At 35.0% G+C, this 27,474-nt stretch overlaps 1 protein-coding gene across 4 annotated transcripts in view; it reads right to left on the bottom strand.

Annotated features, from left to right (window-relative positions):
* Positions 1 to 27,474, bottom strand: part of ATP11B (ATPase phospholipid transporting 11B (putative)) — a 122,064-nt gene that overhangs the window by 32,900 nt on the left and 61,690 nt on the right. For all 4 annotated transcript variants that reach the window (XM_079923278.1, XM_079923276.1, XM_079923277.1 and 1 more), the window contains 13 exons: positions 25,630 to 25,872; positions 24,436 to 24,611; positions 23,874 to 23,942; positions 22,252 to 22,325; positions 22,075 to 22,178; positions 19,057 to 19,238; positions 17,360 to 17,563; positions 11,995 to 12,148; positions 10,083 to 10,185; positions 7,336 to 7,481; positions 6,084 to 6,143; positions 4,409 to 4,536; positions 3,095 to 3,233 (listed from right to left, as the gene is read on the bottom strand). In XM_079923278.1, coding sequence (XP_079779404.1) covers positions 3,095 to 3,233; positions 4,409 to 4,536; positions 6,084 to 6,143; positions 7,336 to 7,481; positions 10,083 to 10,185; positions 11,995 to 12,148; positions 17,360 to 17,563; positions 19,057 to 19,238; positions 22,075 to 22,178; positions 22,252 to 22,325; positions 23,874 to 23,942; positions 24,436 to 24,611; positions 25,630 to 25,872 — 1,782 coding nt within the window. The remainder of the gene's footprint in view (positions 1 to 3,094; positions 3,234 to 4,408; positions 4,537 to 6,083; positions 6,144 to 7,335; positions 7,482 to 10,082; positions 10,186 to 11,994; positions 12,149 to 17,359; positions 17,564 to 19,056; positions 19,239 to 22,074; positions 22,179 to 22,251; positions 22,326 to 23,873; positions 23,943 to 24,435; positions 24,612 to 25,629; positions 25,873 to 27,474) is intronic.

Raw genomic sequence — 27,474 nt, 5'->3', positions numbered from 1 at the left:
CAAGAGCATTCTAGAGAGAAAACATAGTAATGGCTTGGAACTAGAAATGAGCACTGCATGTTCTGAGAGAGCCAGCAAGGACAGTTTAACTTACACCATTAAAGAGGAGAGTTTCTGGGAGAAGTAGATTAGAGGGGGACTGGGTAGGACAGGGTCTTCAATATAATGATTTGATAGTAATAATAACAAGTAATACTGCTAAGATTTATTGAGTACTTCTATATGCTAGCCACTATGCCTAATGCCCTACATGTAATATGTTGTTTATTCCTCACAGCAAACCTATAAGGTAGTAATCATGTTCCTAATTTTGCAGCGAGGAAACTGAGCCTTACAGAATTTAAAGAACTATTCCCAAATCACTCAAATAGGAACTTCAGGTGCCAGGATGTAAATCGAATTTGACCAATTACAATGTATGCTTCTTTTCCACTGTTTCTACAGGGAGTGGTAGATTAATTTCTAGTGGTATATATGAGTGGTAGAACCGGTAGGCTAAAAGGGGAAGTTAATGATGTACAATTTGAGTTAAAAAAAACAATAACAGGTGGTAAAAAGAAGAAAAACTTTTGTACTGAAAGGCCAACAACAATTTACACTTCATTAAGATTCTTTTCTTTTGTATAAAGCATGCTCAAGATTTAATTTAAAAAAATTATTTATTTATTTGTTTGTTTGGCTGTGCTGGGTTTTAGTTGTGGCATGCAGGATCTTTGCTGCTGCGTGCGGGATCTTGAGTTGTGGCATGTGACCTCTTAGTTGTGGCACGTGAGATCTAGTTCCCTGACCAGGGATTGAACCCGGGCCCCATGCATTGGGAGCACGGAGTCTCAGCCACTGGACCACCAGGGAAGTCTCTAAAGATTTAATTTTAAAAGTCACTAAAAACTAGAAACAAACCTAAATTATAAGTATTCTTAAATAAGTTATGCCATGTAATGAATATTATGTAGCTGTGAAAAAATATTTTTGAAGCATTTTTAATAACATGAAAAATCACTTAGACTGTAGTAAGGGGATAATTATAATAAGCCTATCATTGAGAAATAAGGGGATAAGTTATGACGTTAATGAAAAATAGTAAAAAATTTTAAAAAATGGAAGAAAATATGTAAAAATGACAGAAATAATTACACCTGGGTAGAAGAAGAACAGGCGGTTTATTTTCTTTGTATATTTTTCCTATAGAGTATTTCAAATTTACCATAATGGGCATGTTACTTGAACCTCTCACTGTCGTGGCCTCTCCCGTTGCGGAGCACAGGCTCCAGATGCGCAGGCTCAGCAGCCATGGCTCACAGGCCTAGCCGCTCCACAGCATGTGGGATCTTCCTGGACCGGGGCACGAACCCATGTCCCCTGCATTGGCAGGCGGACTCTCAACCACTGAGCCACCAGGGAAGCCCCCACATGTTACTTTTAAAATCAGAAAAAAAGTAGTAACTAGCAACAAGAGAGATCTCTTTTAACTTCCTTTTCATCCAATGACATCTTCCTTCTTTCTTAACTCTTTTCCCCTCTTCACTCTGTCCAGTTTTAGCCCAGTATTTCAGGTGGAAATGGGCATGCTCACTCATATATCTATATGTTTGATGGTCTTTGCACAAGTGGCAATACTGCACAGAAGGGTACCAGGCTAATACTTGTTTCTCAAAGGAATTTAGGATCTTGGCTAAGCACATAGGTTTTGAAGTTATACAGATCTGAGTTTGAATTATACTCTTGTAATTTATTCACTATGTGACCTGAGGCAAGTTTCTTAACCTGAGGTTAATTTTCTAATATGAAAAAATATTTTCCTCATACAGGGTTATTACAATTTAGTAAGCTAATACATGGAATATACCTGGCAGAGAGAAAAAAATTCAATAAAAGGTAGTTATTACTTGGGGGAAGTGCTGTAACCTTCATGTTACACAAACTAGATTCATATATTTGTCCAAACCAGGCTAAATACGTCCTCAAAAGTAGAGTGGCAATAATACGTTCCATTTCTACATCCTAAAGGGATCTGCATGGTTAAAGCCTCTCTAAAATTGAAACCCATTTCCTTCACTGCACTTGAATATTTTGTTATTTTACTTGTTTATTTTCTGTTTCCCTCACAAGACTCTTAAGCTCCATAACTGAGTGTGTTAGTTCCTCTCATAAATCCAGACACTGGTATAGTACATGGTAATGGTTGGTCCTCAATAAATGTTTGTTGAACAGATAAAACTTCATATTCTCCCAACTGCAAACCTTGTATCTCTGTTTCTGCAAATATATTGAATATTTTGGAATACTTAAGTATTGCCAGTGGAAAAGAGAAACTAAAGGTGACAAGCATTTCCAGTCCACCATAGTACCACAGCTGTCATTTATTTTCCTCTGACCCATCTAGCTAAGCTTAGAAAGAGAGGCCTAGTTTTGCAGAGTCTCTCAACACGAGCACTCCAGTCAGGACACAGAAACAACATACTGTGTGGTACTCCTTTCCAATTTCACATTTCAGAAAAATGGCCACTCTAAGCAGTAACTTGACATCCTTGGAATTGCTGGAGTGCACTGAAAAGTACAGTAGCACTTCCTAAGCATACCACCGCGACCCCCCAAAAAGAAAAAAAATTCCTGCAATTAAAAGGAAAAACCTAAACATTAAGTCCTTATTTCTCATCTAAAAAAGCTGAATCATAATATCTCTCCAATGGGAGTATTGTGAGGATTAATGGAAATGGGGCATGGAAAGCATTGAACACAATAGTTAAGTACGAAATAAACAGTAGCCATTGTTAAAACACAATCCTGAAGTGAACATCATGCAGAGGGGCATGAACATATCCTCATGTGTGAATTAAGTTTTGAACAGCAAAACTGCTTAGGTAACTTGAGTTTCATATTAAAATTACACTGCATTGCCTTTCTGTTTTAATTCTCATTTGTATGAAATTTTATTAAGTAAAAAAAAGTTAAAAACCTTTTTATAATTGCATTTTAATTTAATTCCTGCAATTTTATAACTTAAATGGAATTTTACTTTATTTTGTATGACAGAAAGTTATCAAAAGCCAAACTAAATTATTAAAAATGTTCTTTAAAAAACTATGTATTTTACCTGGCCATTTCCAAGCAGAGATGTATCTTTCCCTATCAGAAAATAGGATCCAAAAAAGAAAATAAAGGCATGACTGAAACCCAAGATGGTCCAATAAAGAAATGTTTTCATGCTTAGTTGACGGTTTTTACTAATGTCTCTGCAAATTTAAGAAAAAGGAAGAAAAAAAGAAATGTATTAGGACTTATTATACCTACTAAATAATTATTACAGTTTGATAATTAAAAAACAAGATGGATTTTTAATTTAAAATTGCTTAAAAATTTTAGCAGAAAGAATAGAACCTAATTTACAAACCACTATACATCTGTGTAACAGCTTATAATTCTCATAACATATTCAAATACATTTTCTCATTTAATAAAGAAATATGATATAGGCATAATACTTCAGTTTAATTGTGAAAAGTTGATTTTTCTTTGTTATATTCTTTTTTTTTTTTTTGGCTGCACCTCATGGCTTGTAGGATCTTAGTTCTCCAACCAGGGATCGAACCTGGGCCCCAGAGCAGTGAAAGCCTGGAATCCTAACCACTGGACCACCAGGGAATTCCTCTTTATTATATTCTGTTGTAAACATTCAGTCATTTTGCCATGATTGTTTCTTTTTAGTGGAGTCATCTGAGTTAGGTTCAGCACTGAGGCTCCTGAATGAGTTCCTGTCTATCAATAGCTATTATGAGAAGAACCATCTGTGCCAATCTTGGGTCAAGACCAGTCCTAGTTAACCTGGGAAATCAAGGTAAGTTACTGCCATTTCTGGATAACTGAATATCTCTGTAAGTGTAGAGGTCAAGTTAATGTGGGAACCATAAGCTGGTCCTGAGCTGACTCCACATATCTATGATTACTTGGTTCTGAGAAAGGAATAACCCAGGGGAGCTGGGAAGATTTAATGTCCTCAACTCTGCATTTTGCATCAATTACTACTCATAAATTTGGCAGTGCCAGAACATGAACTAATTTCTTAGGAACTCCAGAGACAACTAATTACTGAATAACTTCTTTTGTGTCCATGAAACAGAGTATTACTGGTTTACAGCAGTAAGTGTAAATTACACAGCTGCTCAATGCATTCCTAGGATGAAACTACTCATTCCTAAAAACATTGGAAAAAATCATTCAAATCTTCTCTTTAATGTTCAACAATTATAAACCATATGACAACTGAAGTACTTCCTCAGTAAAGCATTAAGCACCAAGACAGTGCTTGATATATCTGCTTATTTTTAAGATACTTTCAAAAATTGATAACTATGTAATGTACTATTTGCAGTAAGAAGTGTATGGACATTTAATACTGGAAAACACTTACCGATAGAGAGCGGGCTTGTTCTGTAACACATGAGGGTCTATATGCTGTTCCAACAGACTATATATCAGAATAGGCAGGGATGTAAAACAAATATTGTATAAAGTCAGGTACACGCTGTCATACAATGTCTAGAAAGAGAAATTTGTAGGAATTTTGAGACCCTAAGCTATGTATTACTATTATACTTATGCATGTAATTACAAAGAAGCATATTAAAAATAAATATAAAAATTACATTACATATTTTCTAATTTACACAAAATTCATTTTATTAATTCCAACTTGTTTCTTATATAGACATAATGTTCCTAGATTTATAATCTTTGTGGAATCTGGAACATTTTGTTATGTCAAGTGATTCTGCTATTATAGTGAATTGGATCTATATTTCAAGATACTCAAATTTGGTCGCTGTGATGTAATTTTAGACAATTCTCCTACATGTATCCTGGGCTTGTTATTATTCCCTTGATATGCTACACATATAGTTTTGCTTTCATGGCTTTGTCTTCCCATCTAAGTCCTACACTTCCTTTAATCCATGATCCATGAAACTTAAAAACACTGGCTCAAATTCCTGATGATAGCTGCTTCTGCTAAAGTCATATGTGCTACTGTTGGTAATTAGTTGGTACTAATTGCTTAGCACTTTGCCTATTCTTTGAATATTGCTTTTCTTAATATTGATACTGTCTCTCGAATTATACTATAAACTCCCCCAAAACCTAATCAAAATAGGTTAAGTCTCCTTGTCACATGCTCTTACAGCATTCTTTATTTCATCCAAGTAAGCAAACATTGTTACTGGCAATCAATGTCCAAGCAGGTATCTGAAATTTAGAGTTATAGGTTGTAAACAGAGGAGAAAACAGTGATTAAGGGTAGAAACAACTCATTAAAAAAACCTAAGAATAATATACTTGTCATTTCAATAAACTAGAATAAATGTCTTGATCAATTAGAGATGTGGAGTGTGGTATGTGAAAAGGGTGCTCAGGTAGTCAGTCAGAAGCGGTAGGTCCAAGTATGGTTTAGCTATGGGATCTCGGGCAAGTTACTTAATCTCTACGGATTTCAATTTCCTTTTCTATGTGACATGTATACAACAGAAGACCCACCATGTGCTTATTATAGCTACTGCTAACCTATTACAGAGTTTTCCCTCTGAGTCTATAGCTTCAGAACCCTTTTCAATACAGCACTCCTGGAACCTCTATTAATTATTTACCTTCTGAGATGAAATCTGTATGTCATCCCTGGACTCAATCACTAATGTTTCTTCCAAATCTAAAAAAATTCTATGACTCAAAAAATAAATAATGAGGTAAACTTCCAATAATTATCTGGCCTGGCTTGATATGGATTTTGCAGAAACACTACACGTAAGTTGAAAAAAGTTCAAAAATTCTCTCATAAGCTATTAAGAGTTAATACCTAGTTTTTTAAAAAGCATCCAGAGTTAAAATATATTTTGGTATTAACACTTGCTTCAAACTGAAAATCAGAATAAAGAAATATTATGGATGTTATGCTAATTAAATACACTATTAGAAAAGTTTTGTCTAGTTATCTGTAGGACTAGGAAAAATGGAAAAAGTCCCTCCAAGTATCTACCAAAAACTGAACACACACACTTTACTTTAAAAGGATAAAACAAAAGATTCTATTTACTTACCTGTTGAGAAAACAAACAGTAGAACTGATATAAAAACTGGGGTGTGATAAAGCACACATTCTGAAAAACAAGATTAAATGGAAATAATTGAAATATTTAGGTCTAAAAGAGAAACAATTTCTAAAAATGGCTATTAAGAGTCCAAAAATATAGTATCAGTTGATATGGTAAGTAGATCTGCCCATAAGAACTTGTCCGTATAAAATGGGGAAATAGGATTCCCATTTTATTAAAAAATGTCTAAAAGTAGTCTAGGCAGCATTACAAATGTCAGAAAGAAAACACCTTTGACTCCTATCATTGCCAAGCAATACCGTAATTTTGAATTTATAACCTACCAACTATTATTCAATACTTTTCATTTATAGTACAATAAGAAAAGTTTACTTAAACTTTAGAGCTAAAATTGCTTTAAAATGCAGAAATATTTAAAATACAACAAATGGAACGATCAAAACATCTTTCCATTTCAATAGCCTTATGTCACAGCAAAAGTTATAATAACAAGCTAGGAAAAAACTGCCACCATCATCTGTTAGCATTATGCAATCTACCTGTGTTCTTTCACTGGGTTGCAGCTATTAATTAATTATAGAAATATACGCAATATAGGACATTCTGATGTATTAAATGTCTTGGTACTCAGAGGCTCTTAATATGGATTCCACAGAACCCCATCTTTGCCCATAAGGGTCAAGAGATTAGGACAGTGTTTCAACATAATTGGTTTCCTTGTAATCCTATATATTTTATTTTATGCATCTAAAATCTCTATAATTTGTAATCTCAAAAAAGATTAAGAACCTCTGCTTGAAATCATCATATTGGAGTTAAAATTAAAATTTATTACTGGTTCAGGACAACATAACAATAAAGAAATCAAACTAATTGTGTTCTAATTTGCATAGAATAACATATTAAGTGTGAATTTTGATGTATTCTGACAAATTCACACAGCTGTGTAACCACCACCATAATCAAGTTGAACTTTTCTGTCATGCAAAGTTCTCTCATATTCCTTTCTAGTCAATTCTATCACCTGCACCCTTGGCCTCAGGCAACCACTGATTTGCTTTCTGTGAGTACACATTAGATTTATTATAATAAAATAATAAAAGGATATTCCATAAACTGTTAGTTTTACTTACAGAGAAAAAAATTTTAAGAATAATTTGTACGGTAATAGCATTCCTTAAACTGAAACCTCAAATACTGTTAGAAATTGATTCTAAAATATATCCATGAAACTTACCTTATAAAAAAAATACTGTACAAGGGTAGCTATTCTAATATAATAAAAATGACCATGAACAAAAAGCAATTTGGAGAGAAATTTAAATCTAGCTATTGCATAGTCACTGTTCCTTGCAGCTTGTCTTCCTTCTTTACCCATGATTCCTGTAATAAGGGGACAAAAAGGTAAGTTCATTGATAACTGATAAGTGTAATATTTATGATATATCTGCAAATACCTTAATTAACTGTAGCAGCTGAACCTGGACTTAGGATCACTATACCCTAAAATATAGTAGACAATAGATTCCCAAAAGGTTGCTCCCCTTAAATCAAATATGTAATTAACACAAAGCTTTAACTTATACCAGGCATGTAATATCAATTTTCAAAGAATCAGAATAAAATTAATATAAAAATAATATTAAAAGTTCAGGATCTAAGAACATTAAAAAAAAATTCTAATGAAGAGAATGCTATAAAACAGCTTTGACTTCACTATTTCCAATTAACATGAAAAATATGCAAATTGAGTAATTTGAACCAAGCAAATATGATCATGTTTAATGGTCTTAAAACTTTCATGCGTAAGTCAAACACAGTGTGCTTTTTAAAAGGAAAATGTACACTATTACTTGAAATCAGTACATGATTTTATCTGATAAATATGAGAACTTTTTTTTAGGTTACTATAATTCTTTAGGTTTCAAAAGTTATTGCCAAATTTGTTTATTCAATATGGAAGCAGCTTTGAAAAAATTATTTTTCAAAATTAAAATTTTTTACTTTTGTCATAAAAGTGTTCCAAAATGTATAGGTAAAGACAATCACCTATATTCACAACTCCTAGAGAAAACCACTATTTTTGGTCTATATACTTTTAGAATTTTTCCTTATGTGTATTTCATGTATGTGTATTTAACATATATAAAAACGAGTGCATAAAGATGGGATTATTTGTTTTGTAATCAGCTTTTGTCACTTACTACATTATGGACATTGTTTATAACATATGTGTTTGTTAACATATTCATTTATTTTCTTAAAAGAAATTCCTGGATGCAAAATTGCTAGGTCAATAGGCACACATTTAAAATTGTTATACATAATAATGCAGGTGTACCAATTTACATTCCCACTAACATCGTATAAGGGCATCTGTTAATCTATACCTTTGTCAATTCCAGGTTTTATCAATCTTTGTAATTTTTGCCAATCTGATAAGCAATTTTAATTTATATTCTTTTAATTATTAGGGAGACAACATTTTTTTCGTGCATTTAGTATTCTGTTTAGATTTCTCCTTTTGTGACAACTGATGGCTCACACCTTTCAACATATTTCTACTAGAATGTTTTCCTTATTCTCCTTAATTTGTTAAGACCTCACATATTAGGAAGATTAAGACTGTCATCTATTTTGCAAATATTCCTTACCAGTTTGTCTTTAAAATTTGTTTATGGGAAGTATTTACTTCTGCCACACATATTGATCTTTTTCCTTTTTAGTTGTTTTGTTTGGTTTTGTACCTAAAAGATCCTTCCACACCTCAAATAACAGGATTATTCATTAAAGTTTCCTATTATTTTTTATGGCCTTCAAAAATTATTTAAATCCTTAATCCACCTGGAATTTGTTTTGCTATAAGCAATGGAAAGGAACCCACTTTTTTTTTCCAAATAATTAACTAGTTATATCAGCATATTTTAATCAAATAATTTGCTTCCCTACTTATCTGAAACATCTCCTTTGTTATATACTAAATTTCCAGATGTTTGAACTGATTCTGTTCACTGGTCTGGCTGTTACCATATTAGAATCAAACTGTTATAAATACTGTAGTTTTTATGCTCTAACATATGGTATAGGAAGTTATCATCAAATTACTATGAAGATTTCTGGGGAACAACAGTATACACACTAGAAAGAAAATGAAATTTTCAAAATGAAGAGTTAATAATCCCAAAGAGGAAGGAGTTGATTTGAGAGATACACTGGAAATATTAGACCCAATAACTACTCATCACATAGGCAATTCCAGAGCGAGGAGTATCCTCTTTTCTAACTCTAAAATTTTATCCTTCAACAAAAAACCCATACTCTTCTCTTTTCCTTCCTCAATAAAATTATCGAGGAAGTTAGGTCAGAATATGGTTTAAATAGGAAATGACTGATAATTTAAACATAATAAAGTGATTTTAGTATTCTGAATCTAATAAAAATTTTAGGCAAAAATAGAAAAGAAATAAGAATGAAGGTTATTAAATTAGAAAGTATTTGAAATTTTACAATTATATTATAGTTTCGTGTAATTTCCTGTCTCTAAAATTATCTTTAAAATAAGTTGCAGAATCTTTGATGAATAAAGTAAATAATAATAACATTCTAAAATGAGAATTTAAAACCATGAGGGTAACTATGTAAATCACAAATTTAGAGTGTTAAAATGATAAAATAATGTGTAAAAGTACTTTAAAAGGTACAAAATGGCAAGTAAAAGTAAAGTTACTTTATTGGGAAGGAGAATTGGCAAAGATAAAATTCACTAATGTGGTATTTATTTCCTTGAAAATTTGGAAGTAAAATATCCTAAATATTGGGCTTAGTTATAATAGCTTTCTGATGGAAATACACTGTGATATATTACCCTGCTGCATTTAGTGTTCATTCATATATTTGATATTGTGCTTTAGTCTACAAAAGGAAAATTCAAAATCACCAATTGATTAAACCAACTTTTTAAAAGTTCAAGAAAAAATCAGTCACCTATGCCAACATGTGCTTCTTGTATCATGCTTACATCATTAGCACCATCGCCAACAGCCAATGTTATAGGCTTCTCAGGTGAGATTTTTATCAGTCTTATTACCTGAAAGACATACAACTAATTAGTTTTAAATAAAATTTAAATCTTCATGTATTTATATAAAGTCATTTATCTGAAACGATCTGTTGTAAGAAAGGTAGAGCAATGAAAAAAATGTTTATATTAGACGATAATAGGCACTGAGGTTCACTTTTTGAGGGATGTCTCCATTAAGATGTTAGGAATGTTTTTCAGAAATGACACAGCAAAACAGAGTACTATCTTTGGATTTTATGATGGTATGTAAGAATCTTTTAAACAGTTTAAATTTGTAAAAAGCTTAATAATAATTGTGTAAAAAATAATTACAATTAATTGCACTTTGTCAGGCAATTTTTTTTCCTTCTCAAGAAATTATTCTTTTCATTTGATACAGGGGAAAGATAATTATTTTCTCTTGTAATAAAATTTTTAAAATTTTATAAAGCAATCAAAATTAAATTCAATAAAATCAAAAGAAAGGTTTCTTTGGAATACTTGAATATACTTTTATAAAGAATCTAGGAGGACTTCCCTGGTGGCACAGTGGTTAAGAATCCGCCTTCCAATGCAGGGGATGCAGGTTCGATCCTGGTCAGGAACTAGATCCCACATGCGTGCTGCAACTAAGAGTTAGCATGCAACAGCTAAGGAGCCTGCTGGCTGCAATCAAGGGGCCCACCCGCCGCAACCAAGAAAAAAAAAGAATCTAGGCATTAGCTCTGTTTGGTCTCAGGTTTTAGTCTCCATAGACTGGGGGAAATACATGGGTTATAATAATAATAAAATAGGCACTGTAAAAAAAAATCCACGAAGCCAGAAAAACTGGATGTAAAATTTTTTAGACCTATATGTAAAAAAATGTGTTCAGATGTGCATTTCAAAGGGTATCCTTGTGAAGATTACAGTTGCAAAAAATATTTGTATATGCTATCACTTGAATCATAGTTAGCTGAACTTTAAATAATTCCTGTATATAGCTTCATATCAGAATTAATTGGCTTTTCAACTTTTTACTAAAGTTCTATTTATCACTCAACAGCTATCTTTAACAAAGAGAATTATCACTTCGTAAGAATGCAAGAATAAGCACAGATCAACAGAACCACCTGGAGGTGCAGATGAACTGAAGTCTTATAGGCTCCCTCACCAGTTAAGTAACTAACTTGTGAGACTTCAGTTATCACAGTTCAAATTTATGTCTCAGGAAAATCACAAACTGCTACCTACCACGTGGTCATTTCTAGGTCACAATGATCTATTTCTAGGTCATTATGAATAGTTGAAACTTCAATATTCACTGTGAAATTTCCAAAGGCCTAATGTACGTGGTTAAAATTCATATTATGAGAAGTGACTGACCCCTAGTAAGATACATATACTGCATACCACCAAATGGAACTATATGAGGCATTAACATTAAAGAATACTTTTTTTTTTTTAAATTAATTTTACTTTTGGCTGCTTTGGGTCTTTGCTGCATGCAGGCTTTCTCTAGTTGCAGCGAGTGGGGGCTACTCTTCCTCGTGGTGCGCGGGCTTCTCATTGCGGTGGCTTCTCTTGTTGCGGAGCATGGGCTCTAAGCATGCGGGCTTCATTAGTTGTGGCACATGGGCTCAGTAGTTGTGGCTTGCGGGCTCTAGAGTACAGGCTCAGTAGTTGTGGTGCACGGGCTTAGTTGCTCCACGGCATGTGGGATCTTCCTGGACCAGGGCTTGAACCCGTGTTCCCTGCATTGGCAGGCGGATTCTTAACCACTGCGCCACCAGGGAAGTCCGAAGAATACTTTTAAATCTAAATATATTTATGGGACTTGTTATGACATAAACATACCTTTGCTTTCTGCAGTGGTGCCATACGACAGCACATTACAGCTGAACAATTTTTACAAACTTCCATAAATAGTTTTTCATGTTCCCTGAGTGCAAGAGACAGACTGGTCCCATCCACCACCAGACCATGCTGAATCACATGGTCCTCTGTAATTCTAAAAAAGAAAATAATTATATTCTCTGTAAGATACTTTAAAGCCATATTATTCAGACTCATCTAGTAAACAAAAGCTTCTTACTGAAAGATGGATCATTTACTCAGACTTCACTGTTACAAAACTGGCATGTCAGGGAACAAACTGAGTTCTATCACTTGAAAGTTAAGATTAAGCAGAACTGAGAGTGACTGATATGATGAGTAAAACAGACGATGTTCATTTTTACAATGAATTGGTATATACATGCAGTAACCGTATTTTCTAAAATGTGAACTGTAATACATAATCTGAGGATATTCTCCCAAACTGTGACTATGGAAAGTCTTACAAAAATAAAAAAAGTTACTAGTTACACATTTAGCAAATTCTAATTTTAAAAAATTAAATGACATCAAGAATGTTCGGGAAAATTTACAAGCTAGATTCACCATAGGAAGGAAAGGAATGAAGGAATCATAACTGTCTCTTGATATTTAACCCTACAATGGACTGTAATGCCAGGTATTATGACGGTGGAACATGGATAACACCCCTCTTGTGGGCATACACTATACCGAGGACTACTCCAAAGCATGACCTAACTACTGGCAACTGGGCAAACTACTTGTGACAAGAAAGAGGTAAGAAGAAGAAAAACAAAAAGAAAGATAAGAAGCTTGCATCAGTATGTAAATCAACTGTATTACTGAGCACACTATTTTGTTCAACTGCTTTACCCCGCTCCTCCTTTGGTAATAAGAGTTTCTCGCTGAAAGAAGCAGTATATGTATATACAGATTTACATTCTGGAGCAAGCTTCTTATGCTGCTAAAGGCCAGCACTCAAAGTAGCATTGCACTAAATCCACCAAAAGGAAAATACTACAGTTCACCACTGGGTTCACAGTATAGCAAGACTGCTACTGAGAAACATCCATACATTTTCAATTTTTTTTCAGCTTTATTGAGATATTATTAACATATAACATATATAAGTTTAAGGTGTGCAACATGATGGTTTGATACACATATATACTGCAAAAATGACTACCACAACAAGGTTAGTTAATACCTCCATCCTTTCACATATTTTTTTGTGTGTGGTGATAACATTTAAGATCTACTTTCTTTACAACTTTCAAATATATAATATAGTACTGTTAATTACAGTCACCATGCTGTACATTAGATCCCCAGAACTTATTCATCTTATATATAAACTTATATATAAGTTTGTACCCTGTGACTATCATCTCCCCATTTCCCCCACACCCCAGCTCTTGGCAACCACCCTTCTACCACTAGCTTTTTAAAATTCCACATATAAGTATTTGTTTCTCTCTGACTTACTTTACTCAGCATAAAGCCTCAAAGTCCATCCATGTTATCACAAAAAGCAAGATTTCCTTCTTTTTTATGGTTGAATAATATTCCTTTGTGTGTGTGTATACACACACACACATCACATTTTCTTTATCCATACACACAACAATGGACATTTAGGTTCTTTCCATTCTTGGCTACTGTGAATAATGCTGCAATGAACATGGGAGTGTGGATATCTCTGAGATAGTGATTTCATTTCCTTTGGATAAATACCCAGGAGTGGAATTGCTGGATCATATGATAGTTCTATTTAAAATTTTTTCCATACTGTTTTCCATAGTGGTTGTACCCTCAAATTTTAAATGACAAGTGAGAAGACTATTAAATGAGCAACAAGCTATAAAAACTAAATAAATACTGTAATTTTTTGTCTTATAATACTTAATTCTTTTCTGTAAGTTAAAATTATGTCTTTCATAGTATGCCTAACAACTACTGTGTTGCACTACAACTAATAAGTGGTAAACAACATTCACAACATAAAATTTAAAAAATGTATATTTCTTTTAATAATTCTCCAATATCCAAAATCAGCACCTAAACTATTCTTCCTCCCTGTTGGCTGAACTTATTTAGCAGCCTCTGCTGCCTCCAATACATTCAGCGTGAGCACTGCCTGAGCACATGGCCTCATAAGAAGAAGTAGCAGCCAAGAGTAGGATAGATCAGATCAGTTTTCCTTGGCAACCTTCCCACAGCATACTAACTTAGGTTTTCCTCTGGACAGGTGTCATAAATCAGCATACCATCTCACAATCCATGGGGTGACATTTATGCAGTACGGAAAACCAGCTCACAGTTCTGGTACACAGTAAGGTAGCATCTGCTTATTTCTGTAGTCTCATGTCTCAATACTTCCCACATCATCTCCCATCTATTCCATTCTCTGGCCATATTTAACTACTATCAATTCCCTGAATGAATCTCTCAGCTCTGGGAATTTGCATACATTGCCTGCTTTGCTTCTTGGTGCTACTCTCTGACCAGTTTACATTTCACCGCTGGAAACAACACAGTCGTGAGTTCTAATGTAGAGCAAGAACTTAGCCTACGCTAAGCTCAGGCTAAGCTTCCCTCTTCTGTCTACCCACAGCTCTCTGTTCTTGCCTCAGTTACAATTCAGTTGTGATAGGTCTATGACAATATATTTATTTCTGTTTTTCCTACACATTGTAAGTATTCTGGGAATAAATACACCTTATGTGACTCTGTTCCAAATGCCCAGATAAGAGACAATCATTATATGTTTGTGAAGGACTGGATATATACACTAAAGCTTTCAAAGGTATGGAATTCTTTTGCTATACCCAAAATTTTTAGAATAGATACTTCCTGAAAGTCTGTAAATCAAAATCCTATTGACTTACACGGTTAACTCAGAAAATGCACTCCAGGAACTCCCTGGCAGTCCAGTGGTTAAGAGTCTGTGCTCCCACTGCTGAGGGCCCAGGTTCAATCTCTGGTCGGGGAGCTAACATCCCACAAGCCTCATGGCATGGCCAAAGGAAAAAAAGAAAAGAATACGTACTCCACCAAAAAGATGGTATCTCTAAAACATAAGTTTCACACAGCAAGCCTAAAATTCATTTTAAGGTATAACCTTCACTTTATAATACAGCTTTTGTACAAAAAGGGAAATGAACAATACCCATGATCTTAACAGACTCACTAAAAGCACATATATAGAAGACTTAAAAAAATTCTAAAATACAAGTAATAATTATCTTTAGATGGCTGTATTATATTATTAACCATATCTTCTTTACCATTTTCAGTATTTTTTAAATGAACATTTAGTATTTTTAAAATCAGGAGTAATATTTAAGAAGTAAATGATTCTGAGCAAATAGTCTGTATGTTTTAGGGAGTTCTTGACATTATGATACTTAAATGTTTAAGCAATCACAATAGTGTTGGCACTGCTCCAAAACTGTAGTATAATTACCTAAATTAATCACCTTTTTGAGCTCAAGCAAAGACCCTTCTGAGAGCTGTACTGTCTCTTTAAAACATTCCTTAAGTAAGTTTTTCTCTGATGAAATCCACAGTTTAGTATCACATCAATCTCTGCATAACAAATGTAAATCAAGCACTGAATGTACATTGACAACTGTGGCATTGTCTTTTCGCATTTGTTTTTCTGCATTAATATTACAAGACTGCAAAGACAGGTACCTGTAGAATATCTTAGATGGCTACATACAAGCAACCCTGATACTTACACTGAAGCACTCCTAATTTATTGTAAAAACAACTGACTGTGTTAAATGGGGGCTCCTAAATAAAGTTGATTTACCGAAAAAAGCAGATTTAGAGAAAAAGAGAACGCATTAAGAAAATAAATACCTATGAAATTATCTTTGAACAGTAAAATGCAGATTAATTTCCCTGTTTGGTCATGTGAACCTCATCAGTGGTTGGCAAATGTTTTCTGTAAAGCGTTAGAAGTAAACATTTTGATTTTAAGTTTTGTGGGCCATGAGGCTAAATTGAGGATATTATGTAGGTACTTATGCTACAAAAGAGGAAACAAATTTTGACAAAAAAAATTTTAAGTAAAAAATGTAATAATTAAGGGACTCTCTCGCCTTCTGAGAGGGTCCACACTGTCTGTGGAGTGTTTCTCCCTAAATAAATCCACTTTTTATCTATCACTTTGTCTTTCACTGAATTCTTTCTGTGATGAGACATCAAGAACCCGAGCTTCATTAAGTCCTGAGGCCAGTCTTTTGAGTTCTGCGGGAACTAAGGCCCGCACCCAGGTGGAGGATGGAATGATGATGTTGACCCACATGACTTCAATCAACTAAAGCTTGGACTCTATCAATCGTGGCCCCAATTCTATGCTGAATTCTCCTCTGCTCAAGCCCCTTCATGAATATGCATGTATCCTTAACTCAAAACTTCCCCAAGTTTGCTGTTTGGGGGAGACACTATTTTAGGAAAGATCCCCAGTGTTCTCCTTACTTGCTGCAAGTAATAAATCTTTCCTTTTCGCGAAAAAAAAAAAAAAAATTAAGTACAATTTTTAAAGTAATAGAAGTCTACTAATGAGGAGAACAGAAACCTTTTTATTTTGCAGGGGGAAGAACTCCAATTAATTTTGATTAATTGGGGTTCAAAGTTCATGTTTCCTATCATCAAAATCAATTGCACATGTCCATGTGTTAATGCTGATCTGTAATGAAATTTTACATTTTATTGCAAAAGAACCATCTGTAATGAGATTTTGTATTTCATTTTTGATTATGTCTTTTCAAACAGGCAGTATATTAAAGCATATTATCACTGAATAATAAACACAATTCTTTGCCACCTAATTTGATAATAATCAACACTCCACTATGCTTTAAGAGTGTGATATTAAAATTCCGTTTTTCTTTTCATGTTTGGACATGATGGTTAAATACAGATAATAAAAATATACTAAAATGTCATACGGCAAAATGTGTGGCACGGAAAACATTAACAAGTTATAATTGTGTCGCTGTGATTTGTAGTATATATCAAGCAGCAGTGAGAAATGAGAAAGGTGCTTTATAAGGTCTCTGTCCCAATTACTCAACTGTGCTGTTATAGTGCAAAAGCCTTCGCTGATGATGTGTAAATGAACAAATGTGGCTCTGTTCCAATAAAACTTTATTTACAGACACCGAACTTTTAATTTCATGTAATTTTCACACCATGAAATATTACTCTTCTTTGACTTCTTTTTCATCCATTAAAAAATGTAAAAATTATTTTGAGCTCATGGGCTGTAAAAAAGGCAGTGGGCCATATTTGGGCCCATGGGCCATAGCTTGCTGGCCCCTGAACTCCATGATACAGATAATTATATTCTTACCTTCTGGCAAGCTGCCTCAACTTTTCAGCACATTCACTGTCTGACGTCTGGTTTATAAGTTCAAGGATGTTCATGGTTCTGTGAAAATGTCCACATGACAAACTCACACTAACAGCTGTTTCATGTTTATCTCCAGTAAGTACCCATACTTTGATACCAGCCATTCTCAATGCTTCAATAGTTTCTCGAACTTTATCTTGTAGTCTGAAAATAAAAGAAACAAAATTAGTAGTAGAGAACATTTTTTTGACTGTATTTAAAGTATGAACCACAAAGTAAAGTAAGGTAATTCCGAACTCCTTAACCTAGGGATGTTATAGTATAGTAATATAATTGAATTTTTTTCCATTAGGGAAAAAATAGGAATAACCAAATTAGTGACCACCTGGCTAATATAAAATCTACAACTGTGTGCTAACACGTTTGTCACAATGGGAATTCCAGAGTTGTGAGGCATTTTAGGTGACAGATACTAAATGATCGCTTGGGTCAATACTGCCTTAATGAGAACATTTGTGCATTCTCACAATTGTAAAGTTTCCTTCCCTTCATTTTGGTTACTGATAATACTACTGTAAATGTATTTGGTTTTTTGAAGCTCACAGGGTATTGATATGTTGGAGCACTATGTAAACTTAAATGTAAAATCTACAACTTCATATTTTAAGAGTGTATCTTCAAAGCTGATTTTTATAGAACCAACTAACTATATAGTCTTCATAAACTCATTTTCTTAGAAAGTCTTAAATTTCAAATTAGAAGATTTTCTCCTTTTTCGGCAAGAAAATCTCTTACCTCATTAGTTCAAAATTCAGACTGTGGACAATAATGGTCTACATATAACCTCAGGGAGTCTCATAAATCTCATGAGGACAACTGAAAAGTAAATGAAACCCTAGATTTTAAAAAATGCAAGCACCTTTAGATCTAGCGGGTTGAGAAAAACGTAACAATAGGCTTAATTTGTAGAATTCAATTTAATTCAAGAAACTGTGAAACACACATGGAGAGAGATGCTGGGAACAAAGGCAAAGAATAAGTAGACCTCAAGGAATTCACAGGCTAACAGAGAAGAAAGTCTTCAACAAATAATATACTGCCTACAAAACTACTACAACAGAACTACCTACAAAACATGGAGGCTTTCCAAACGAGAGAATTTTTAATACTATTAGGGGTTAGGAAAGGTCTTCCTGGAGTGGGGGTGATATATGAACTATGGTTTATGAATAGGTATTCACAGATGGATAAGGGAAGAATGATCCAGGCAGAAAGCACAGCCTTGCCAACGAAAAAAGGCACAAAATAGAACACTTTTAACTATAGCTGTCGTTCAGAGAACTAGACAGTTTGGTACTGTTGAAATGTAAAGTGGAAGGGGGCAGTGGTAAGAGGTGAGGCTGGAGAATTAAGCAGGAACTTAAAATCTTTGTATGGAACACTGAGGAATAGTCTAAAAACTCCAGACTACAGGCAAAACTATACATGGCTGTATTCTTTCAACTATTTCAGATAGCTGGCTAGAACAAAAATTATATATATGGACTGGGAAAAATTAAGGCTTTAATTCTCTATTTTCATTTTAAATATATTAAGTATAAAATGTTAAAAAATAGAATTTGTCATAAATTAGAAACACTTGGCTAGAAAAATTCTTATGAGAGAAAAATGATATTGCCTATTTGTCTGATACTTACTTGTCTTCTACTGCTGTAGCTCCCAGTAATATCAGGTCTTTCTCTATGAACTGGAAGACATCTGCCAATTTCTCTTCCCGTTGCTGCAAGGCAGTCCTGGCTTCAAATAAATGTCTATCTATTTCCTCATACTCCTTAGGTGTAAACTCTCTATAGGCCATACACAGAGTTCTTAGCCCTTTCTAAAATAGGAAAATTAAAGACAAAAATTGAACAAAGATAACTAATGGGGAATTAAGAAGTTACTGAAATAAACTGAGGACCCCATTACCAAAATTCAACTATAAATAATTTAAAAAGTACTATCATCTAGTGATAGGAAATAAATAAACTGTCACAAAACCCTAGTTATCTGAGTTATGGGACACATATTATCATAGCTCTTGCAATTTTTGATGAGTTCCTAAACAGTTGCTCAAAAAAATTAAGGTCATTGAATTGTAGAACATTAGAGCCTAGACAGGATCATAAAGACGATCTACCTGTGATTTTAAATATGTTTTACCAGGAAAGCCAAAAAGTTCTATAATGGTACCTTTAGGATTGTCAAGAGAGAGGCAGCCCCAGGTTCTTCTCTCCTGTTTTAACCACTACAACTCCACTTTTATCTATTTATTTTTTTTAGACAATTTTTTTAAAAGTCTTTATCGAATTTGTTACAATACGGCTTCTGTTTTATGTGTTTTTTTTGGTTTTTTGGCCGCAAGGCATGTGGGATCTTCCCGAGCAGGGACTGAACCTGCATTGGAAGGTGAAGTCTTAACCACTGGACTGGCAGGGAAGTCCCCACTTTTATCTACTTTAAAAGAACTTTTTTTTAAGCAAAGGGGACTATAATTTCCTGAGGGTTCATGATATGACAAATTCACATTTCAAATAAAGAAGCCTGTAAAGTGGTCATTATCAACCAACCAATACTTTCTAGAGCCACTGAATGAATGATTTTAAATTGTATCATTATACCTTTACTGGTGAATTGGAATTTCACAAAACTTAGGAATATATATTTGATTATCTGATTCTACCAGGTGTAAACTTTTCTTATGGTGTTAATATTTGGAAGTTGGTATCTAAATCTGAAAGCTTACAAAAGTTCTTCTTCTTGCAACACATTTTCCTCAGAAAAACCCAAAATAAATGTTCTAATAGCAGGACTCAGAAAGGAAAAGTTTTAAAATACTATATGACACTACTTAGCAGATTTCTAAATGTTGTCATTCCTTGATTTACAAATGACCTACACCTATAAACACCTGCTTCTCTTAAATAACAGTTAAGAGACTATGGGAGTTACTAAATTAATTAATTCCACAACAAACATTTATTGAGTGCCAACTACGTGCCAGCATATTTCTGGATTAAAATGACAGAAAAGTAGAATAGGACTTCCCTGATGGTGCAGTGGTTAAGAATCTGCCTGCCAATGCAGAGGACACGGGTTCGATCCCTGATCCAGGAAGATCCCACATCTTCCTAGGATGTTGCTTGCCATGGAGCAACTAAGCCTGTGCACCACAACTACTGATCTCACACTCCGCAACTACTGAGACCACATGTTGCAACTACTGAAGCCTGCAAGCCTAGAGCCGGTGCTCCGCAACAAGAGAAGCCACTGCAACGAGAAGCCCATGCACCGCAATGAAGAGTAGCGCCCCCCACTCGCCACAACTAGAGAAAGCCCACAGGCAGCAACGAGGACCCACCGCAGTCCCCGGCCCCCCCGCAAAAAAGTAGAACAATGCCTTTGTTCCTATGGATATTACAGCATGGTAGATGAACTAGACCATAAACAAATAGAAAGTAATGGGAGAAAAGAAACCGTAAGTAAGTAAAGGAGGCAGGTGGGCAGCATTTATAGAAATGCAGAAATGAGAGCTCATGAGGCTCTAAGACTGAGACGGAGCTGCTTAATAAGTTTCCTCTTCACATGAATTGTGGCACTGTTTTTGTAAGATTTTCCTATTCTTTTATTAAGAGGGACATAATTCACGTACCATAATTCACTTTAAAAAGTACAATTCAGTGGTCTTTAGTGTACTCACAAAGTCGTGCAACTGTTATTACGATCTAATTCCAGAACATTTGTGTCACCCCCAAAAGGAATTCCATATTCATTAGCAGACACTTCCCTTTCCCCCCTTTCTCCAGCTCCTGGCAACCACTAATATGCTTTCTGGCTCTATGAATCTGTCTTTTCTGGGCATTTCATATAAATGGAACATGTGGCCTTTTGTGACTGGCTTCCTTAGCAATCTTTTCAAAGTTCATCCATGATGTAGCATATATCAGTATTTCATTCCTTTTAATGGCCAAATAACATTTTGTTATATGGATATGACACATATCATATATGGATATGACACATCAGTTGATGGACATTTGGGTGTTTCCATTTTTTTGGCTATTAGGAATAAAGCTGCTAAGTACAAGTTTCTGTGTAGATGTATGTTTTCAATTCTCTTGGATGTATACCTAGGAGTGAAATTACCAAGTATATAGTAACTCTATATTACTCTATGTTCTATGAGGAATTGTAAAACTATTTTTGAAAGTGGCCATATCATTTATATTCCCATCAGCAATGTTATCAGGGTTCCAGTTTCTACACATACTTGGGATTTTTGTACGTCTCTTTTTTTTTTTGGTGGGGGGGTCATGCTGCACAGCATGCAGGATCTTAATCCCCCGACCAGGGATGGAACCCATGCCCCCTACAATGGAAGCACGGAGTCTTAACCACTGGACTGCCAGGGAAGTCCCTCCCTTTTTAGTATAGCAATCTGAGTGGTCCTTGTAGCCATAAGTACTCTGGCTGTACTAGGTGCAAAGAGAAGACATATTTTAGCAGGTTAAAAAAGGTCAAATTTTAACCAACGAATGAAGAGCCAACATATAATGTAACAGAACTGCAGAATTTCTATAATTTTTGATAAAATACTAATGCAAAAATGAAACCCCAAATCTTTCATATATATATATATTTTTAGCGGTTTTTAAATTAGAGAAATTTGCACTTACCAAAGCAAATTCATCTACATGAATTCTTGTTTTTTCTATTTCTCCACCTATACATTCCGGGAGAACTGATGATTCGGCTCCTTTAACAAATAAAAGTTTCTCACCTAAAAAGAAAAATGAGTTATTAAGTTCTTAGTATTACATAACTAAAAATTCATGAACATTTAAATTGGTTACCTGAAGGTGCCTGAACAATTACACTCATTCTTCTACGATCTGAATTAAATTCCAGAATATGAAGCAGTTTGTACCTAAGGAAGAAAAAATAAGAAAGACAAAATCTGTACTTTTTTGAATATTAAGTGAATATTTGGAAAGAATCCCTATAAAAGATAAAATGGTTAATTTAGAACACGAAATTAATCTCAGTTACATTTTTCAAGATGATGGATTATGAGTCATTAATAACACAGGACAGAAAAAGAAGGAACTGACATTTATTAAGTACTTACCAAATGCCACGTACTTTACATACCTTATATCATTTAATACCCATGAGAACCAAACGAGGTAGGTCTTATCTCATTTTACAGGTGAGGACTATTAAACTCAGAAAGATACACTCATTTACCTTAAGTCAAATAAGCATGTGAATGGCACAGCAAGGAATGGAATACATATCTGCCCAGCTTCATGTTTTTCCTCACTAAAAAAGGTGACTGATTCTCAACTCTTTTTTCTGCCTAAACACACCTGAGAAATACGAACACTCACATTAGTAACAGAGGCTCATGACAGCAGTGATTCTGAACCTACGACAGGGCATGTGTGTGCAGTTGGGGGACACAAAGGCCTCTCTAGGGAGCTGTAAAAGAATTTGTGTGGATGGGTCAGGTGTGGATTGAAAAGTCTTCTAGATGAATTTATACAATGATGTACATATGGAATGTTTTGGCACATCTCAAAGAAAAACACTGAGTAGAATGGTTTATAAGTTTATAAAATGAGCTAGACAGGCTCCCAGATAAAAGTAGCCAAAGACTGGGCACTATTTAGTTCAGAAAAGCATAGTCTGGAAAAGCACAAGTGGAGCTGAGATATGATCAGAAATGATAAAACCACGAAAGATATGAATGTGATAAGAATGGACTAATTTATCAAACAGAGGAAATACTGGAAATAATACAACAGTTCCTTAATGTTTGAAAGATAAAAATCATAGGAAAGATAAGGAAGTTTTTATTTAGTGAGTAGAAATTTACAAAACTCATTATCCTAAGAATGTGTAAAAATAAACACATAAGTAAATTCAAGAACCATTAAGCTAAAATACAGATGAAAGTTTCAGAGTATTATACTGTTACTACCATGATGAGATACAATGTAATACTGACATCATTCTAGAGCAGGTGTCAGTAAACTTTTCCTGTAAGGGGCCAGACAGTAAATACTTTAGGCTTTGAAGACCATATATGATCTCTGCTGCATATTTTTTTGCTTTGGAAAACACTTTAAAAATGTAATTTAGGGGGCTTCCCTGGTGGCGCAGTGGTTGAGAGTCCGCCTGCCGATGCAGGGGATGCGGGTTCGTGCCCTTGTCCGGGAAGATCCCACATACCGCGGAGCGGCTGGGCTCCTGAGCCATGGCCACTGAGCCTGCGTGTCCGGAGCCTGTGCTCCGCAATGGGAGAGGCCACAACAGTGAGAGGCCCGCATACCGCAAAAAAAAAAAAAAAAAAAAAAATGTAATTTAGTTTGCAGGCTGTAGGCCAGATCTGGTTTCTGGGTCATAGTTTACCAACTCCTGTTCTATAGTAAACACTTAATATATAGAAAATTAAAATATAGAAAAAAATTACCGTTCCAGTTTTCCAAGTGTTTTAACTTCCATAGTTTCTCCAGAATTGCCAATAAATACAATGCCAAATCTAGGAAATAAAAGGAGAAAGAAATATAAGATTTAAAGGATGATACTTTATAATTCACAATATAACTAACTTGAATAAAATCATTTAAAATATAAGTTTAAGATGTATTTTAAAGTTATTTCCTTTGAGTATAGGATTATTTTTAAGAACTTGAAGGATGACAGTAGATCCAAAACAATACATACACAAGTATTTCTCACAAATTATATTGTTCATATTTCACAGTAACCAGACTTTTAAAGAGATCTCTTCAAAATATGACTTAATGCAAGCCTGACAACAAAATGACATTTCAAATTCTCATTTAAAATACTTTTATGTGTAAATATACATATAAATAAAATACCTTTATGTGTAAAAAAAGTGTAAAAATAAAATAAAATACCTTTATGTTTCTCAATTTTGTCTGAGAATTTAAAATTATGTTCTTGCATTTTCACATTTTCATTTAAAAGGTATTTTTCTGAAGATTTGAAAATTAAACTTAAACTACCTTGCAGCAGCTTCCACGAGAGCCTTTTCATCTGGTGAAGATGCATAGTACTCCAACTGGGAGGGTGCAAGGTTGGTTTGCCAGGGACCATCACCAATTCCATCAGTCTGAACACTGCTAATCTGCACAGTGTGACAGAGACTGACTGCTTTAAAGAAGAGATCATGTTCTTTAATCTGTAGAAACATAATTAATATTCATAATAAAATATACCAATACCAAAAAACATGTAGGAACATGTAGGAAACCAGAAACAAAATTCTAAAAAATGCCAATACAGCTCATAATTTGATAAACTAAGACGTAGAACCAGAGTGCTACAATTCTGAATTGCATAAATAACAGTTGGTTGCTTCTGAATACCAAGAGTAAAATGTCACATTTGCTTATGACCCTTCAACATCTGAGTATATTTTTAGGAGGCATAAACAAATTGCAAGTAAAGGTGAAAACTCTTTTGTGGAAGAACTGAGATCTCAAAAACTCTATTAAGCTCTATTCCTTAACAAAGTCCTCTTTATTTCAAGGCAGAAAGGGCTTTCTTTAACTTAGTCCCGTTTAAATACCCAGAGAACTAAAGTAGATGCATATACACACACACACACACACACACACACACATATTTTTTTTTTTTTTTTTTGCGGTACGTGGGCCTCTGACTGTTGTGGCCTCTCCCACTGCGGAGCACAGGCTCCAGACGCGCAGGCTCAGCGGCCATGGCTCACGGGCTCAGCCGCTCCGCGGCACGTGGGATCTTCCCGGACCAGGGCACAAACCCACATCCCCTGCATCGGCAGGCGGACTCTCAACCACTGCGCCAACCAGGGAAGCCCTATATATATTTTTTTAGTGGAACATTTTATTTATTTATTTATTTTTAATAGATCTTTATTGGAGTATAATTGCTTCACAATACTGTGTTACTTTCTGTTGCACAACAAAGCGAATCAGCCATACGTATACACATGTCCCCATATCCCCTTCCTCTTGAGCCTCCCTCCCTAAAGTAGATGCATATTAAGTGACAAACTGGCTTATGACTGTAAATTTTCAGTGCTGAATCAAAGGCTAAACATTTCAAATGTATATTCCTTGCCCCACTAACACTTAAACTTTTTCTCCTACAACCCACCAACTAACAAAGAATTACTATTTCAAATGAAACTCCTATTTATTAACTTAAAAATTGCTTACTAGTTCAGTTTCATTTTCAGGACTGGTTCTAAAAGAGGAACTGGTTGCAAGATGGGATAAGTTGTTAAGATGGGATAAACTACTAAGATAAGATAAGTTTCCATCTGAAGAGTCTGGTGTTGGTCCTTCAGATACAAGTCTACCATTGATTTCTTGGTATTTTATACCATTAATTGAACATTCCCGAAACTGCATCTCGTTTTCGGTCAGTGTACCAGTTTTGTCTGTAAACACATACTCGACCTAGAAATAGAAAACAAAAGAAAACAAACCTTTATGTTCAGGGCATTATGGTAAACAAAAAAACTTTGTACTCTGGCTCCTGAAGTTGTTTACCTATTAACATTGATATACTCATGTTAAAAGTCTTACGTATAATCTGAGCACAAGCAAATAATTAAAGATGCCACAGAAACAAAACAGGGTAATACAAAATATTTAAAATCTATATACTCTTTGAAGTCTGTGGCATCTTTAGGTTCATGTTCATCTGTAGAGTTGACTGATACTTTCTGCTGAACAAGCAGGAGAAATACGAACTGCAGTTATTCTCTCTGGGTAAACTGAGGAAAAGTCAATACTGATATTTGGGGATAACCCCCAAAAACAGCTGGGCTGCCAGGCTTTTCTAGGGAAAACTTTTGGACTTGTAAAGAAAACCAAAGATTAGCATTCATTTGAGGATATCCCCTTACATGAAAAGGCAAAGAGTCTAAAACAAATGACAGGCAGTTCCACGATAACACTTTCTTGAAAACACAAGAACTTATTACAATGAGACTGATATATAAGGGAACAATTTGAGCATAATATGAACTTTGCGTTTGATTATGAACAGTTTCATCTGTGAGAAACACTAGGTGAACACAGAAAACTGCATCCAGCATACATGAAATATACAAACCTCAAACAGCTAGCAGCTACTTCAGGTCACCATGTGTGTTATGAGCCATAACCATTCACATCTGGTATCATACTTTCCTTCTGTTTTCAGACAACCTTCCTTCCAATACTTCACAATAACACACAAATTGCAATACTTCTGATGGCCACTTTCACAAGAAAACTTCAGGTCATTTTCAAGATAAAGTGCCATATTTATTGTAGTATTTATGTATTTCTTAATAATCTAGCAAGTCCTGTTGTCATTAGGTTCTTATCTTTTTTGTTGTTTTTTGTGGTAAGCAGGCCTCTCTCACCACTGTGGCCTCTCCCGTTACGGAACACAGGCTCCAGACGCGCAGGCTCAGCGGCCATGGCTCACGGGCCCAGCCACTCTGCAGCATGTGGGATCCTCCCGGACCGGGGCACGAACCCGCGCCCCTGCATCGGCAGGCGGACCCCCCAACCACTGCGCCACCAGGGAGGCCCTTATTTTTTTATTTTAAATGTGTTACTGACAAAGTTTTTGTTGTATCCCAATTCCATTTTCCCATAAGCCCTGTGTGTTTTGTTTTTGTTTTTTTGCGGTACACGGGCCTCTCACCGTTGTGGCCTTCTCCCGTTGCGGAGCACAGGCTTACGGATGCGCAGGCTCAGCGGCCATGGCTCACGGGCCCAGTCACTCTGCGGCATGTGGGATCTTCCCGGACTGGGGCATGAACCCGTGTCCCCTACATCGGCAGGCGGACTCCCAACCACTGCACCACCAGGGAAGCCCAGCCCTGTGGTTTTTACTAAGTAATTTTGCATAGCACAGTGATTTTAGGAATGCATATGTCACATTACAGCGGAACTGATGTACTGAGAAAGGAACTAGGAAAAAACTGAGAAAATGCAACTAGCAGAAGGCTTTAAAGAAACTGTCATTAATATCCTCAAAGAGGTGAAAGAACAGATTATATT

Source organism: Stenella coeruleoalba (assembly GCF_951394435.1).
Source record: "Stenella coeruleoalba genome assembly, chromosome: 5".
In the NCBI taxonomy this organism is placed as follows: domain Eukaryota; kingdom Metazoa; phylum Chordata; class Mammalia; order Artiodactyla; family Delphinidae; genus Stenella; species Stenella coeruleoalba.
Note: the sequence above shows the minus strand (reverse complement) of the source record. Positions and strands in the feature narration are given on the sequence as shown.